A 17,722-nucleotide genomic window follows, 5' to 3' on the forward strand; every position below is an offset into this window, starting at 1 on the left:
GGTAAAATTAATATTATAATTTAAAACTAACCCTATTTTAGTAGGTTCAATAAATTCGCAACAGATGTCGCTGATGACATTATTGCAGCTGCTGTGAGTTGCTGATGGCTGCTGATGGCTGACGGAGTTCGCCGTCCCAGTGGGTTTCGTAGCCAATTTTAATGTAAATACTGAATCTATTGACAATTCGACATTATATTCAGCTTATTCTCGATCATTACTAGGTTTAACATGTCTCCCATAGTTTTACAGTAGTCGACATTACATAGATCAGGGTATTTTCATCGTCGGCAATAACCAACAAACACGTACTATCGTTTCAGGTATCTTTTTTCGCAATATGTTTGATTATTGATAATAATTTCTGAAACGATTCAAATATTTGCCTGCATTGATAAATGAGGATAGAAAATTATTGTTATATTATAATACCGCTGATCAATGTAACTTATTCAATCTCGTGTGTTTGCAAAAATTGTTATTAATTACTGAGAGGCCACTGCTCCTACCGATAAACAATATACGATACCTACTTGTCCGCATACAATAATTCCAATAACATACGTTGCCGTAATTTTTCAACCCATTGTCAATAATACTCGAAATATTCCTAATTTTTAACAGATGATTGCCTGAAATAATCCACAGCCAACCAATTACCCCTGGTACTTGAAGATTTCAGTTTGGAACTTTGGAAAAAATTCTTGACAAAAAAGAACTGATAACATCAGCAAAAAAATTTGAAAATGAGGGTCGTAGCTTTGATCAGCGGTGGAAAAGACTCCTGCTTCAATATGATGCAGTGCATAGCTGCTGGCCACGACATTGTTGCTTTGGCTAACTTATATCCAATCGAAAAAGGTAGGTATTAGTTTTACCTAGTTACAGGCATAAATAGAAACCTTCTGATGGGAGGATAAAAATTTTTATAGAGATTTACAGTCTTCTCAGGCAAGGTGAGGTAATTTTTTCAAATCCAAACAATCTACGAACATGTAATGCTTTCTGATAAATAAATAGTGCCTGACCTGATCTCAGACGTGATGTCAATTTTGTTACGTTATTTATATACTATTGATCAATTGTACCTGCAAGCCAACTTTGTTATAAAGGGCCATTAGTACTTCAAAATAATACACGAGTGTTGAATTATATCATTTTCTAGTTATTTTGCATAGTCAAGGATGATAAAACGCATGTTCCTCATCCGTCGATTTAATCAATTATACACATATTGTTTCACTGAATTTTTTTTTTGCGTATTTTCAAGTTTTTTGGACTGATGGAGATTGACATCAGTAATATTAATGTAACAAAAAATTGTAAAAAATAGTAATTTTTTTGACATGATTGAAGGATTTGCAAAATATTTCTTCATTATCATACAGTACATTTTGAACTATCCTAAAGTTGCCAAATAATGATAATGAAGATGTGATTTTCGCTCAAAATGCATAATTACGTTAACGTTAGAAACTTCAACCTCATTTTCCTTTGCCATTTGTGTGACGTCAGATTGTTGATTTCAATTCGTAAACTCAGATATTACAAAGTTTACAAAATTTGTTATAAATAGCATTACTTTTTCAAGATGTGTTCTCTTTTACATAATGTTCCATACATCTGTTACTTTCTGTATTTATAATTACGTGCTATTGGTTATCAGTGGTTTGAAATTGATTGTTATATATAATTCAGTACAACAATTGACATATTGTAATAAAAAACTGTTACTCAAAATTATTAAATGTCAATTGTCCGATATTTTGATCAATTATTATCATGACTAATCGACTAAAAATAGTTGTTGGTATAACATCAGCTTCTGCAAATGGACCTTGATAATTCAAAGTACTGTGAGACATTGAAATTTTGTATTTAAGTTTTAATAATTTCTCACTTTCATACTTGTTCTCTTTTTTTTTTTTATTATTATTCGACAAAGTGTCAATATATTGCTAGTGATTTGTTACAGGGAAACGTAGCAATGAAATATCAATTTTACTTATATCATAAAATAAAGTTCATGTGTAATAAAATAATAGGATATACAAGCAATAATCCATATGAATTTCAAATATTATATATCACTAGTCACAAGCAGTTTCAAGATGTTTTGAAATAAGGGGCCGTACTTAAATTACGTAACGGAATTTGAAGAACTTTTCAACCCCTACCCCCCCTGTGTAACAGATCATAACAAAATGTCAACCCCCCCCCCCGTCCCAAATTGTACGTAATTTTTCGGAATCAAATAACGAAATAGCATAAAATTTTATTAAAATCATTTGTATTTTTCATTATTCTTCTATTTATTAATTATTAATTAATTATTAAGTGTTTTAATTACTGTAAGTTGAGTGATCTAATGCCAAGAGCTACCGCAGCACGCTAGTTTCAAAATGTTAAAGGTTTGGCTATAACAGAATCTGGCGCGGGAATTCAGTTTGAATTTTTTTATTAATTATCAAAAAATTTTACATTCAATTCAAAAAATTACGTACAAGCATCAAAAGACCCCCTCCCCCGTATCGTAACAAAGTGTAACAATCGAGTCTGACCCCCCCCCTCCCTTACGTTTGTTACGTAATTTAAGTATGGCCCCTAAGATTTTAACTCTCGAAGTACACTTTTTCGTTTCGGTTTAGTCTATTCCTAGTCTATGCTCTACGACAATATCAGCAATTAACTTTATGTATAATAATGTTCAACATTAATAATCACATCTGCAGTATCCTCTTTTCATCTTTTATTTGATGTATTTATACACAATATCCAATGCACTGAGTTTCCATATGCTCTTCGTTAAACTAAAGCCTTGAATAATTTTTCGAGAAACATTTTTTCAAACACTGAACTAACTTCTTCTTTTCTTAACCTCAATAGATGAATTAGATTCTTTCATGTTCCAAACCGTTGGACACCAAGGAGTAGAGTACTTAGGTGAAGCTATCGGCTTACCGCTATACCGTGAACCAACATTTGGAAAGTCCAAAATGTTGGAAAAGAATTATTCACCTACGGATGACGATGAGGTTGAAGACCTGTACAGATTGCTGGTCAAAGTGAAGGTATTTAAACGTTTTTGCCAAATGTAGCTAATATGAGAGTGTATAAGAGGTTTCAAATGAAACAAATGTTTTTAGGAGCGGGAAAATATAGAAGCAGTTGCCTCTGGTGCAATTCTGAGTGACTATCAACGCATTCGCGTCGAAAATGTGTAACTATCTAATGGATACTTTTAATAGTGTAGGAAAAAATCTTAACTAACCGCAGTAATCTGAAAATGTATGATATGATAAAGAATTTCTGTCGATCACTCTGTAAATACTTAGCAAGTAAACAAGACTCTAGAAAAAAAGGCCTGTCATTGATTCGGACATGAAATGCTAATATTCATAGCCTATTTGTTCACCCAAGCTAGTGGTACAAGTCGGCTTAAAATAATCAATTCACCACTATTCATTATCAAGATGTTATTTTGTTCTGATCGACGCTAGCAATACATTTGAAGAAACACTCAATCACTTTTAAAGGCCAAGTAAAGAATAATAAAATCTTGTACATGAGACAGAAATTGTTACAAGCAGCCGAGATTCTGTCTAGTAACAAGTTATGTCCATTCCTCAATGTCTACTGACTATATTCCTGCAAAAAGAGATAGGAGCGAAAGGTATCAGGGTGTTAATGGAAAACAAAAATGTATACCTTGTTGTAGGTGCAGCCGCTTAGGCCTTGTTTCGTTATGCTATTTGTGGCGAAGAGGTCAGGAAGATTTACTGAAGGAGATGATCGAGTGCTCCGTGAATGCAGTTTTCATAAAAGTGGCTGCGTTAGGCCTTGAACCCCGGCATTTGGGAAAGTCTATTGCAGAAATGGAATCGCATCTTGCAAAAATAGTACGTAATTAACATAATCCATATTTAATCTCTTTCATTTGCAAAAATTCTAATCGGCGACTAACCTACACGTACATCTTTGACTCACTTAATAACGCCTAAGCTTCAACAGAAATCGAATTGCCTTTACTAAACTCTTCTTTTTTTGAATAAAAATGAGTCATTTGTGTAAAAATATAAAATATCCAATAAACACAAAGAATAATAAGTAGAATAAATAACGAGAAAACTAATCTTATGTTAAAAAAGAATAACGTTCAGAATACCATGTTTTAAGAATATGCGTTTAATTGAAATCAGAACATAATAATATGATATCCATTATATTATAACAATTGAATGAAATTGGCATCTTTGAAATAATGCTCACATGAAAATGTGAAAATGAAATCTATCGTGGAAAATCAAAGATTATCTATACTGCACAAACAGTTGTGGTTATTTATTCATTTCCATCAATTACATTCGAATTCTTTTTTTCATAATCGCACAACCAAATAGACTGTAACTAATTGTGAAATTCGTGTGAGCTATTTTGAAAGCAGTACCTTCAGCTTTGCCTAGGAAACAAAAGTTATCATTAGGCATATAATTTGACAACACACACTTGTATGTATTTTTGGAATGAGAGATGAGAATGGACATGCATAGTTGGGTTGTGTAATTTCTTCTTATGTAACCCTGTCAAGGCCAATATCATATATTTATTTGAACATTTAATTTACGAAACTTTATACATTTTATTATACTCCTAAATAACAATATTTATGTTTGTAATAATACACTAGTTGTCTACCAATTTATCAAAACTCATCTGTGGCTGAAATGCAGTCATTTAACCTTTCACTTTGATATCTGATACCCTGTAAGTGTACGACTTGAGTAAACATATATTGTTGTAAAAATATCACAAGCGTTCTTTTTATTTGCAGAAAGAAAAATATGGGGTCAACATATGTGGAGAGGGTGGAGAGTACGAGACTTTTACCCTAGACTGTCCATTGTTTATCAAAAGCATTATAATGTAAGTTAAAGTTAAACTTGTATTACAGAGAGTAATCAGTAGCAAAACATATTTATATATTTTCAGAGACGAGTATGAAAGCATTGTTCACTCTAACGATGACATAGCCCCTGTCGGATACCTGAATTTTAAAAAGATCCATTTACAAAATAAGAATGTAAGTGGAAATAAGCAATTTTTCCGTCCAGAATTATTCTAAAACATGATTTATAGTACAGCCATTGCTGTGCTTTATTTATTGTGTCTGTATTTTGGAAAGGATGGGAATAGTCTTGTACTGTACATTCAGAATCTTACAGTATTTCTAATGTTGATACTGGAATTTCAACTACCAGTAATTAATCATAGACCATCTGACTTAGGAATACTGCACTGTTCATGCTAAATATTATTACATATTGAGTATTCTTAATCTGATTCAAAGTGGCTCTCAAGAGATTGTACACCAGGGTAGATTAAGGCTCATTTCATTTAGCTTTTTTTTTTCTCAATTGATATTAAACAATGTTTGCTGGAAGGGTATATTAGTCTATCATTAGGAGGTTTTATTGAGAAAACTATCCCAACCCTTTTAATCGTGATTACATATGTTATTATCAGTGAATTTGAAGATATTTAACTTGAACAATTTTTTATAAACAGAAATTGAAAAATCACATTCCATGTTTCTTCACGTATTAATGAATGAATGAATAACTGGATCAATGATGATATTTAATATTGTCACTAAGAAAAAGTTATGCACTGTATTTGCTATGCATGTAAATAACAATTAAACCTGTCATAGCATCAGAATTCACATATTATCATAACAATTAATTAACGTAATGATAATATTACAGAATGGTATAGAGGCATTATCATTGCAAGAAAGGTTACAGTTGGTATCCGTAAAGGGCCCATCTGACTATATTGATGAAATAGTCAGACCAGAGTTACAAGATGGCTGTAATTTATCGGATGACGAAAACGAAGAATCTGAAAGTGATAACAAATCCTTAAAGACATCAAACTCTGGTATATTGGTTTTATAATACATATCGTAAACGATATTTGAAGTTTACCACAGAATACAACTACAAAAATTTCGAAACACACATCAGTATCTAAATGAAAAATTACTGTCTTTACTGTGTACTTTATACGAAATTTTGAACAATTTAATCATCCATGAAATAAATTTGGCGTCAAGTTTTTTCTAATTGCTTTTTTCTCTTGTAATGCTTTATTGCGTATCAAATTTGTTTATGAAATTACCCCCGAAAGTAATAGAAACAAAGTCTATTGTCATTCAATACATCATGTATTCTAATATTGAAAATTGAAATTGCTGTTTCTTAGGTCAATTCAACCCACCAAGTCCGATGGAAATTATGTATGATGATGAAGATTATCCAGATGTACCTGTTTCAAATAGAAATCAAACTGGCTGGTTCTGGTTTGGAGGAATTGTTGGAAAAAATTCTGATCCAAAACTTGCCACAGAGGAAGCCTTGGACAAATTAAGCAGTAGGTAAAATTTAATACTTCTTACTATTCAATTTAAGTCAATGCCATATATGTGATGGGGAAAAATATCCTATTATCTAATCAGTAGATAATATAATTTGTAGAATACTGATTTAATTTTTTTCTATTGTTGAACATCTAGTTGTGTAATTAAAATATTTGTAAAAGTTCAGCTTGTGCTGTGGCCGATATTTTCTTTATCAATTGGCAAGATTCAATCAGTTCTGAGAGAATGATCTAAAAATCATGATATCAATCTTTTTTCAGATCTAGTCGAAACAGAAAAGCTTAAGATTTCAGATATTGTTGCAGTAACATTGTATTTAAAAGATATGTCGAACTATTTATTAATAAACGAAGTCTACATCTCGAGGTTGAGTAATGTTAATCCACCGGTACGTGTGTGCATTGAGTGCCCGTTAAACGTACCTATCGTCTTAGATGCTTTAGCATATAAAGAAATTCCACAAATAGGAGACAACAAAGTTCACAAAAGGCACACGATGCATGTACAGAGTATAAGTAATTGGGCGCCTGCTAATATTGGACCATACTCCCAAGCTATTCGTGTAAGTAATGATTTATTTTTATGTTTTCAACTCATACGTAGTAGAATAGCAAATAAACTGATCGCTTATGAATGATTAAACATTTTTAGGTTGGAGATATTATTTCTGTTGCTGGACAAATACCACTAGTTCCTGGGAGCATGACGATGTTGGATTTAAATATCAAAAGACAATGTCGGTTAACATTGAGGCATATCAATCGAATTGTTAAAGCAATGGATGCTAATACACAGCTCAGAGATATTGTACAGGTAAGTAGAATTGAACGGTTTCTCAGACATAAATAGAGAGAACTCTCAATACATATTTGTAAACTTTATATTTTTTTTTTTTACAAATTAACTGTAATCTACAGCCATCTAAATTAGTTAATCGTGTAACTTTCATTCAATAATTTATCATTGGTGATATGCCCATGATATTAAATTCTTGAATTCATCTTCTCTTACAGGGTATTTGTTTTTCAACACATCCTAGTTATATTCCTGATGCACGCAGAGAATGGGAAAAACGAACTAATAATGCAATTGTAGATTACGTTGTTGTACCAAACTTGCCTCGAGGTGCGAAAGTCGAATGGTGTGTTTGGGCACATCGGGACAATAACCGATTCGAATGTGAGTAAAATTATAGATGAAACTTGAGAGAACAATGTTAATTTACTACTTTCATAAAAGCTGACCTCTACTTTCAATACATGTAAATCACCCTCATTACTTTATATAAGTGTTACAACATATTTTTGTTTCCCAACTACTTTATCCGAATTAGACACTACTGACATTTGCGTTTTCACTTTCATTATAGACGAAGAAACTGGAAAATGTGTTGGTGATTTTAAAGTTGCCATAAGGCGACGATGGAATTATGAGAATAACGTATCTGCTATTGTATGTTACCTGTCGACTGGTGAGTAAATAATATTCCCTAATTAGATGTTGAAGACTTTATTTGCATGGAATCAAAATATGTTAAGTACTAGTTTTGGGTAAACGATGGAACCTTAATCTAATTTGTTGAGTGAATCAACTAGTTGATGATATTATGTTCTTTAGTTAAAAGATGCCTTAATTGATATTATTCGCATCAACAATTGATAGTTCAGTATTTGATTACTAACTTGCAGGATCTTCAAATTCAATGGGAAACCTGGCGGTAGACACAAATCTAAGTTTTGCCGAACTTAACGCAGCCGAACTTACAGAAGCTTTCGAATATCTTCTATGTAAGTTGACGAAAGGTTCACAAACTATAAATCCTACCTGTAATTTAAGAATTTTTTATAAAGTGGGTAGCTCACCAGGACCAAATTTTATTCAAAGCGTTCTATCAAATTTTGAAAACCGAAATATAGTTACCACCATAATCCCAACGACTCATCTTCATAATTACAGCACTTTTTTATCAATTTGTGGTATCAGGCACGAATAATAGTTTTGTTGCTTAATAACTTGGTCAATTATTTATATAAATTTTGAAACGCTTGATAATCTACCGATTATTACAGAGAGCCAATGCCCAAACGGATGTATTTTTCATTTTTTTCTTTTTTTTTTCTATTTGGTTTACAAGTGGAAACTTCTGAATAGATATAGTTTTTCATTTTTTATAATGCTCGAGTACAAATTTTCTGAAATTAGTTAGTTACTTGTAACTGTATAATATTTTACTGTAGATTCACCCCAGTTCTAATGAAAATCAAAATTCACCTAATATTACATAGAATTTACTCTAACTATTAGCAATTTTCCTTGTGCAAAACTTTTTTTCACAGTTTATTGTTTTTTTCTGAACTCAATAAAATTTCAGATTGAAAGATTTTATCTCAAGAATTATTTTCTGAATATTCTTTCAAAGTCAACTTGGCATATATAAGTAGGATGTCAGTTCTTGTTTAGTTGTATTGAGCCCTAAAGTCCTTGACTTATATTGAAAATATTGCGGTATTCATACACGTAACAGCAGCATTTTTCATGAATGCATTTTTGCTCAAACTCTAGACACTTGAAATAAACAATTTATAAATCAATTATTGTCAGGAGTATTGGCTATATACTTAATTTAACGTTTTTACTGTATAATTGATATTACCTTGAAACACTTTGAGTTCACTCACTAGCCAGTAAATTGGTAATGAGTATAGTTTGCTAATAAATTATTCCTAGCGATGTAAAAACTCTTTCCACGCAGAGGGAGCTAAACTATTGGTTATTATGAATTATTGTATGATACCCTACCTAATCTCATGAATTTTACTTAAATTTAGAATTAAAGGAAAAGAATGCGTTTGGATATTGCTGTTACCCTATAATATATTCGTTAATATTCAGTGAATAGTGTTTAATTTCATTAATATGATATACATACTACAATTATAAGATACGTTTAAAGTAATGTCACAATTAAACTGTCACATTGGATGAAAATAAAAATGCATCTTACTTCTAAGTAAAATGCGATCTCTGTTATGTGTTTCCACATTATTCCAAAATACTTTAGAAATGCAATATTTCTGTATGGTTACAAAAAAAATAATGTCAGGATACAGTTTTTCTCATTTCAAGAATTCAAAAACCCTTCATAGTCATTAACTGAAATGACAAAACACAGTGAAAATAAGGCTTATTTGATCATATATATTCATAAATATTAATTAACCTGTTTTCCATACAACAAATAACACTATTCTTATTAAGATCAATCCTAGATTACATTAGCGATGGATAGACTGATTATTTCACGATGGGCTCCTGATGCTCAAGAGTATGCCGCATCAGAGTCACTTTTTAAACACATGAATTTTTAATTTTTTCAAGAAGCCCTACGACAAAAAATGCGGATTTATTATAGGGTTTCAGACAATTGTTTTTTGGTGTATTTTGAAGATGTCATATACTTCGATATTTGCAAGAAATTGATCTCAATTTAATTTAATAATAAGTTTTTTTTCCCTCTGTGTGGTGTTTGCTGATTGCTGATCACAATCTATAAACTTTTAAATTATCTAAAACTCGCTGTAAGTTTGGTCAAAATCTTATTATTTTTTCAAAACACATCATCTGTGCGGATTATTACACGCGTGTTCTTTACCACATTTTTTAATTACGTGTCACTGTTTACTTATTGTTTCAAATAAAAGAAAGTAAGGTGTGTAAAATTTAATACAGAGAACGGGACAATTTACTCCGACAGTTGATACGTTGAAGTAATGAACATCTATTATTCTAAATCATGGGAGCCTATTATATATTTTGCTTTGTATGTTATTACGACTAATTAACTCATTACTGAAGAAATAATATTAGAAACGTTGATTGCAATGTTATTAAAATACTATCCAAGGATAGTGTATATGTGATAACAGAGTAAAGCCATGTATTATTATTGTAACTATAACAGATTTGAAATTGAAACTTATCCTTAAATGTAAAAAATCGAAATCCACTAATGTATAAAGTCTGTTCCATCTTGTAACGGGGATACCCAAATTATTTATACGGAAATTCAACAAGAAGAGACATGGATCGCAAAACCATGAATGATGAGATTGTTTTATTACCTTTGTGCGCAAAAACTAAGAATAATTATTATTATTATTATTGTGAATTGCGTATTTTAGTATTCAACAGAGGCCTGAATAATCAACTAAGGCCTATAAGGCCACGAAACTAAGGTCACTAAATGAAAGAAAAATTGGTTTTGCATATTATTTTTCAAAATATCAATTTTCATGCAGTTTTACAAGATTGGAAAATTTCTTGTTGACAATTACAACTTTCGTTTGCCAGTTTTCATTTATGCTGAAGTCAATTTATTTCTAAGGGGGATCATGTGAGTAAAATTGTCAAAAAAACGTTTTTTGTTTCATCTTTCTGGAAGTTTGAAGTATGAAGAATATTGTGCGTAAATTTCATGACGAAATTCCAAAAACTGTTAAAGGTATGGGCGATTCACCGAAAGGTGGTCGAGTATCCCGACCGGATTTTTCTAAAGTGTTAGTCTACTGTTAACTTTAAGCAGTGAATAGTATTTTCTTGTACATCGCAGTTTTATCAAAATTAACAGTCAACTGGACTCCAAGAAAAGTAGTGGCAATAAAATGACAAAGGCAGATAAAGCGAGAGGAATTTGCAAAGGTCAACTCAAAAAAAAGCTGCCTGTACGTAGCAACGTAGCCGGAAAGGTGGCAGTTATGTGTTTCAGCGAAAAAAGTACGATAATCAATTCATTCAGAACCAAGCATAAACCATAATATTGATTATATTATTCTAAATTTTATCGCCGGTTTTTCATTCATCTGTGAAAATGTGAGATGCACAGAATACGGAGCAGAAATTTATACAATAACAAAAACCTGTACTCGTGGTGTCGGATTCAACGTGGAAATACAGTGTTCTTGCGAGCCCGAAAGCGTACCCACTTGCTCGTATACTTATGTACCTATATCTAACGCATACGAAATAAATACAAGAATCTGTTTTACTATGCCAGTGATAGGGATTGGAATGAAAGGCATCCTAATATCTTGAGGAATAATGCATCTAGCAGTATTAGCCGCACAGTGTACGTGATCGTACACTACGATCGTAAAAAATATTCTAACCGTTTGAGAATCAGTACCGAAAATAATTTGTTGGTCAGTTATTTAGGAAGAAAGAGAAATTATGGCAAGAGCACCAAATCAGGCAAATGAGGAATTGACGCAAGAATAACCACTGAAGATGCTGCGGCAGCTGTAGAGGAAGTATTTTGTCCCCCTGCAATTGCAGATTAATGGTAAATTAAAAAAAATATACATTCCACATATTTTTTTGCAAACTTTAAGCTCGATTATTTGAAAACATCATATTTGAAGTCGCTTCACAGAATATCTCAAAAACGGTTAACCAATTTGCTTCAAATTACTTCACAATGGTTCGGACATTTACTCTTTTTGTTCTGAAAAATTTGGGACAAAAAACGAAATTCAAGTTTCTAAAGTGATCATTTCTGCAAGAAAAAAAAAAAAAAAAGATTGCGGAATAAAATCCTCCAATACGAACTGCTTTGTTATATTTTAAGAAACCCTTTGTAATTTATGGTTCAAATGAACCGAATACTCTAAACCCTAGGAATCGCGTACCGGATCCGTGCGAACCACGTCTTATAAACGATATATCTATTTATTTATTTATTTATATTAATATGTATCCATGCATCGTTTATAATGTCATTAAAAATTTTACACATGAAAACGGATTAATGATCGCGAGTAATCAATATTTCTTGTCTTGCTTATTTACTAAAAACCAGATTATATAGGTAAAAAATGGAAAATATCGGTATTTTCAAAACAGGGTCAGCTAGGGTTTTAATTTAAACGGATTTTTCATCTATAATCACCCACAAATACAATGAAGTTTTCGGTTTCTGTCTACATTTTCATCCAACCTATCGATGCTTCAGGTCCAGTGTAAATATTCCCCCATAAATCCAAATGAAGGAGGCATGTAGAAAATTCATTTTAACCGCAATTCCAAGTGTGGAATAAAGGGCTGCTGCCTTATTATAAATATGTAAAAAACCGAAACTGAGGTGTATCCCGGACGAAAAGTAAGGATAGTGGTATATATTTTCAAGAAATTATTCTATTCATACTCTTATTTTATTGTGTGTAAATCGTACTTTTTATATTCAGGGAATCATAGATATATATATGTAAGATTGGCTATGAATTTGAACAGATATCTTCAATTTCAATAAGAGATATTGATACAATGGTTATAACACAACTTTTACGCTGAAACTTATCGCTTATTAGAAACTTAAATGTGAGAAATAATTTTAATAAATTGTATAGTTATGAATTTTCCAAAAACTGTATACACTTTTTCAAATATTAGATTTATCATTCATGATTATTCATCATCTATACTTGTATACAATTTGCAGCTCAATATAACAGAATAATGCAATTACAACAAAAATTATAACTGCTCATTAACCAGCATGCGTTTGATGCACACAAACTATCTACGAGTTCCTGATATTTTTGGAAGGGGTGCAATGCTCCAGCAAATTTATTTTTCGCTAAGTATGTCAGTTGTATTCTTTGTTTATTGCAAGAAAAAAAATTAATATTTTGAACAAATTAAGAGTCAAGAAGTTTTTAATATTTTATACTGTTATACGATGAATTTATGGTGAACAGGATAGATAGAGTGCGCCACGAACTGCTGCCAACCCAAAGTTCCCAAGGATGGATGTCCATAGATCGTCAACAGCATGACGGGCGTCACAAAAAGGTTGGAAACCAATCGTCAAATAGGTTGGCAACGTTTCGTAGTGCGCACTGGGCTCCGTTCACTAATGGAAAATCTGTACATGTGTCAACGCATGCACACTCGATCTTCCATGCCATTATAAATACCGTATGTATGTATGTATGTACAAGTTGCAGATATATCCTAATTAGAAATGTAGACACGTTAATATTTTATTCTTTGTGAAATATTTTGAGATTTTCTTTTTACTGATTTTACTAACGCATTCAACTCTGCATTCAACTTCTTGTCAGTTTTAATCTTCTTTTCGGGATCCTGAAAAATTTTGAAAATAATCATGCTGTACTTTATTCATTAATTTACTATGGATCAATGGGAAGAAAATGTTTTAGGGATAGAGAGGGGGGGTTAGAGAGGGGAGGTGCCGATATTTAATTCGTAAACGAATAATAATAATTCACCCAGACGAACAAAACAGCAATTTCCGTGGCGGCAAATCTAGATGAAATGGTGCACTCTGATTGGCCTAGCGCTATCGCTTATAATTCAAAAACTATGCGTCGGACGCGCTTCCGGAAAAGAAATTCTCGGTTGGATTTTAACGAGGTATCATGGTGGCTAGTCCGTGGGAGGCAATTTAGGGACACCCTGTATTGTTCTCATGCATCAAATTGATTTTTTCAGTTCATTTCAGTTTGTGAAAAACAAATACATTCGAAAAAACATCGAATACTTCAATGTAATTTACAGGTTTTTTTTTCTCTGTAATATGAAAATATCATTGGGGTGCAATCGGAAAATTCCAAAACGACCAATAACGGACACCATAGTGTATATTTAATTTTGCTCTACTTGTCAGGACTGTTCAAAAGGATTGGGATCCAAATACCTCCCTACTTTGCCTAAAATTACCTGGTTTGAGCACTGTAAAACCTGAATACATATAGTCGATGTGTTTTTTGTAAGAAAGTTTGCAATGAAACTAACACCTAAACCTTTGACTTGTGCTACTTGTTCAACATACAGATCACCAATGTCAATCATATAGAGACTTTGTTACTTTCAACAACTCGGCATCAGCCGCGAATAGTAACAGAAGAGAGTAATCAATCACAGAGCATAGGTTATTAATGTAAACCGAAAATGAAACTATATGATCAGACTACTTTTGGATGGGTAAATACGTGAATACAGTACCAAAAATATGAGCGAGCCTTACCTGATCTAATTTGCCATCAGTTCGCCTTTTCAATTTTTCTTCTATCAAGGCTTCTGTTCCTTTGGTTTTTCTGTACCGTGGATCAGCAGGATCGATATTATAATGGTGAGATGAGTATAGAGCTTCAAATCGCTGATCACAAACATTGACTTTAAAATCATCAACTGTTTCATCTTTACTTGAATACTTATTCATCTTTTTCTGGCGCTTTCTTTTAGATTTTGACAAAGATTCGTTATCTTCAATTTTCTTCATATCAAAATGCTTTCGTCTTGCATCCTCAGTTTTATCCATCAGCAATAATTCTAGCTCAGCCTCCTGTTGCTTTTTGTCAACATCATTTATATCATTGACAATCTGATTTTTCGAAGATTTTTTCAATTTTGGTTTCATATTTTTGAATTCTTCAGCAAAATATGGGTCATCCATGTCAATATCCGAAGGCACACTATCCTCACTGTTATCACTATCTGATGCATTCTCATTGCTCTCTCTCAGTTTTTTTCTTTCGGCCATTTTTGATTTTTTCTTTGCTTTACGTTTTTCAAGGTATTGTTCAAATGGCGTTAGTTCTTCCTTTTTCTTCATTTTTTCAGCAACGAGTTTTTCAGATTTGGCCTTGCTTCCTAATCCCCATGTAATTTCCATTTCGATACCTTTATTTTTATTTTTCTCTTGCTGCTCTTCGATCCCATGTAAAAGTGACTTGTACTTTGCTATTGGATCTGCATCATTGTCAGATTCTAGGTCTCTTTCATCAGAGTTATTTTTCGATTCATTTTCATCGGAGTCTATGATAAGAAAGAAAAGAAAAGTCGATTTATTGTTTTCAATCATTGACAGTGAGCAGTTGGTTTTGATCAATAGAAAACAGCAGAGTCAACATATTAATTTGATCATAGCATAAAATTTACCATCTTCACTGCTAGAACCACTTCCTAAATATGCACGGATATCACTGGGATCAATGTCGTCAACTTTTCCACAGTTAAGTTTTTCTGCAATTTCTTGTCTGTGAGGATTTGTCTCGTCCCAAGTCAATTCTACTTTAACTTGTTGCAATGCAGTAGTAACGAACTGCCTTGGCTGATACTTCGACAATTCTGGTACTTTATCACAGACTTCTTTAGGCTCCTATGGAAAAATTTGATTTCGAATTACTTTCAATGATAAACTTGATAACTTGAGATAAACAAATCACTGTTACAACTCAAATTGAACTAATTACTTATACAAATTGCATTGTCACATTTGGATTGAAAAAAGACTGCAATGTTTAGTACTTGATCAAAAGTTGTATCATCCGGTATGAACCTCAAATCCAATTTCGTTGCTGTAGATTCATATTCGATCCCGTCGCATTCTGTATAAATTTTATTGGCTGTTTGGGGTGAGTCGCAAACTATTACTGCATAATAATACTTTAATCGATTCAATTGATACTGCCTTAATTTTTCCATGTGGTATTTTGTCCCTTCCTCGTTCTAAAACAAGCAGGATTATTTTCAAATCTTACTTGCCCGGGCAGATATATTTGTTAACCATAATACAACACTTTTTCATCAGTCATAAAAACAAAAGTAAAAATGTATTCAGACAAAATCACCTCATCATCTTCCTTGAAATTCTGAGTGTTATTCTTTGATTCGACCAGTTCAATCGGGCCTCTTATTTCCTCCTCTTTCATCCGTTGTAAACCAAACTCTGACGGGTAAATCTGTACAATTAATCCTTTTAGTAAATTTAAGACATTTGAGAAAGGTGATGTCGTGGCTACATGCTAAATATTCATCCTTATACCTGTAGTTATGCCAATAGTAAGTACATGTGGGGGCTAAAGTTTTTTTGGAAATAATAATTGTATTCAGGATTCTATATTACCGTAACAGAATGAATAAGACCATTGCTTGGCAAAAATGAGTTAAACAGAACCAATAAATCAACAGCACGAATCCTGTCCCAGTCCATGTTACAAACAGCCAATCTATTCGTTATTTCATCTGTTGTTTCAGCTTCTCTATCTAGCTCACCCCAATCATGATCTATTTCATTTTCTTGATCTGAAAATATTCAATATCATTATATCGCATAATTCATCATTTGTATTTAGAATCTTGGACTGTTGTTTCTCTGTATTCAGAGTTCCTAATCTAAATTTTCTCACCGTCTTCATCTGAGCTTTCTTCCTCGGATGAACTTTCCGTTAGTAAAGTGCCTTCTCCTCTAGCATAATCTACTGTTAAGTCTCTTAATTTTTCTTTTATCATAGTCGGTATACTTCCCGTGGCAGACTTGTTAATTTGCAATGGATCTGCGCCATTCTCAAAATCCATAGTAACTTTAGAAATTGATTCCAATTCATTCTCAGATTTAGAATATTCATTTTCATCATTTTCGGATTCTGATACTAAGTCACTGTCAGCTTGGGTTTTAGTACGCAGCAGTTCTCCATTTCCCAACAAATGGGCTACTTTGGTAGTGCGTTTTATCTTGCTTTTTGATTTTCGATCAGACAGATTTTGTAAATGATCCAATCTATCTCCGTTCATGCCAGTAACACTTTTAGCCTTTACATCTTTTCGTACCTTGTTTTCAATATTAGTTGATTTGACATTCTCATCACTACCTGACTCTTCGTCATCATTGCTTGACAAATGGTAATACTTTTTTAAATTTTCATTCGACGACTGATTACTCGGTCTTCCTCTTTTATCAATAGTATACTTCAGAAGAAACTTTTTGTCATTAAACATAGGCCGAAATCTCTTGTCAATTTTTACTTTTCGCTCAGTTTTAGGAATGCGTCTGAATCTCGGATCTTTTGCAACATGTGCAAATCGCGCATCATCCAGTACGTTATCCATAATTATTGATACGCAGAGTACCTAAGAACAGAACTAATTAATTCACTAATCTGGCATGTAAAGTTTTAACAACTGACTACTGTCGGATTCGTTTATAAGGATAAATTCCTTATTTCTTGAGCAAAAAATTAAACAACTGTGTGCAACACGGCGCCTTGACATAACCTATCTTAAGACCTCACGTGCCTCACGCGCGGTCTTACATACAGGCCTGAAACTCTGCTAATTTTAAGCGGTGTGCTACCGACTGTGCATCTAGCTGTATCTGCGCGATCGAATCTAGTGTCTAGCATCTGGAAATAGTTGGGAGTGCCGTTGACGTCACAGCGGGGCGGTCGCATGTACACACGAGTGGTTGCAGCCAATCACTACTAC

The 17,722-nt window shown here is 32.7% G+C and overlaps 3 protein-coding genes across 8 annotated transcripts in view; 2 read left to right on the forward strand and 1 right to left on the reverse strand.

Annotated features, from left to right (window-relative positions):
* Positions 1–17,722, forward strand: part of LOC124307408 (fasciculation and elongation protein zeta-2-like) — a 396,278-nt gene that overhangs the window by 116,971 nt on the left and 261,585 nt on the right. The window lies entirely within an intron of this gene.
* Positions 98–12,580, forward strand: LOC124307338 (diphthine--ammonia ligase). Of its 2 annotated transcripts, XM_046768904.1 has the most exons (16): positions 122–163; positions 245–323; positions 625–861; positions 2,887–3,071; positions 3,147–3,220; positions 3,719–3,899; positions 4,832–4,923; positions 4,990–5,080; positions 5,766–5,940; positions 6,265–6,432; positions 6,700–7,001; positions 7,091–7,252; positions 7,453–7,618; positions 7,809–7,910; positions 8,128–8,226; positions 11,643–12,580. In XM_046768904.1, exons 3-16 carry the CDS (start codon positions 747–749, stop codon positions 11,648–11,650), a joined length of 1,920 nt encoding a protein of 639 aa, XP_046624860.1. In that variant the 5' UTR covers positions 122–163; positions 245–323; positions 625–746; the 3' UTR covers positions 11,651–12,580. The 2 variants fall into 2 exon arrangements, with proteins under 2 accessions (XP_046624859.1, XP_046624860.1); XM_046768903.1 differs by lacking the exons at positions 245–323; positions 11,643–12,580 and having other exon boundaries at positions 98–163; positions 8,128–9,330.
* On the reverse strand, positions 12,326–17,362 carry LOC124307335 (ESF1 homolog). Its single transcript, XM_046768899.1, has 7 exons — positions 16,648–17,362; positions 16,365–16,543; positions 16,090–16,200; positions 15,767–15,967; positions 15,398–15,617; positions 14,484–15,274; positions 12,326–13,579 (listed from the first exon to the last, which is right to left on the reverse strand). The coding sequence occupies exons 1-7, from the start codon at positions 17,345–17,347 to the stop codon at positions 13,469–13,471; spliced, it is 2,313 nt and encodes a 770-aa protein (XP_046624855.1). The 5' UTR covers positions 17,348–17,362; the 3' UTR covers positions 12,326–13,468.

This window comes from Neodiprion virginianus, chromosome 6, assembly GCF_021901495.1.
Source record: "Neodiprion virginianus isolate iyNeoVirg1 chromosome 6, iyNeoVirg1.1, whole genome shotgun sequence".
NCBI lineage: Eukaryota > Metazoa > Arthropoda > Insecta > Hymenoptera > Diprionidae > Neodiprion > Neodiprion virginianus.

Coding starts and splice junctions, on each gene's coding strand:
- LOC124307335 (XM_046768899.1), bottom strand. CDS start 17,347: ATGGATAACGTACTGGATGATGCGCGATTTGCACATGTTGCAAAAGAT. Junction 16,201..16,364: donor GTCTTATTCATTCTGTTACG/GTAATATAGAAT, acceptor TTAATTGTACAG/ATTTACCCGTCAGAGTTTGG. Junction 15,618..15,766: donor ATGATACAACTTTTGATCAA/GTACTAAACATT, acceptor ATTTTTCCATAG/GAGCCTAAAGAAGTCTGTGA.
- LOC124307338 (XM_046768903.1), top strand. CDS start 747: ATGAGGGTCGTAGCTTTGATCAGCGGTGGAAAAGACTCCTGCTTCAAT. Junction 3,900..4,831: donor AATCGCATCTTGCAAAAATA/GTACGTAATTAA, acceptor TTTTATTTGCAG/AAAGAAAAATATGGGGTCAA. Junction 7,253..7,452: donor AGCTCAGAGATATTGTACAG/GTAAGTAGAATT, acceptor CTTCTCTTACAG/GGTATTTGTTTTTCAACACA.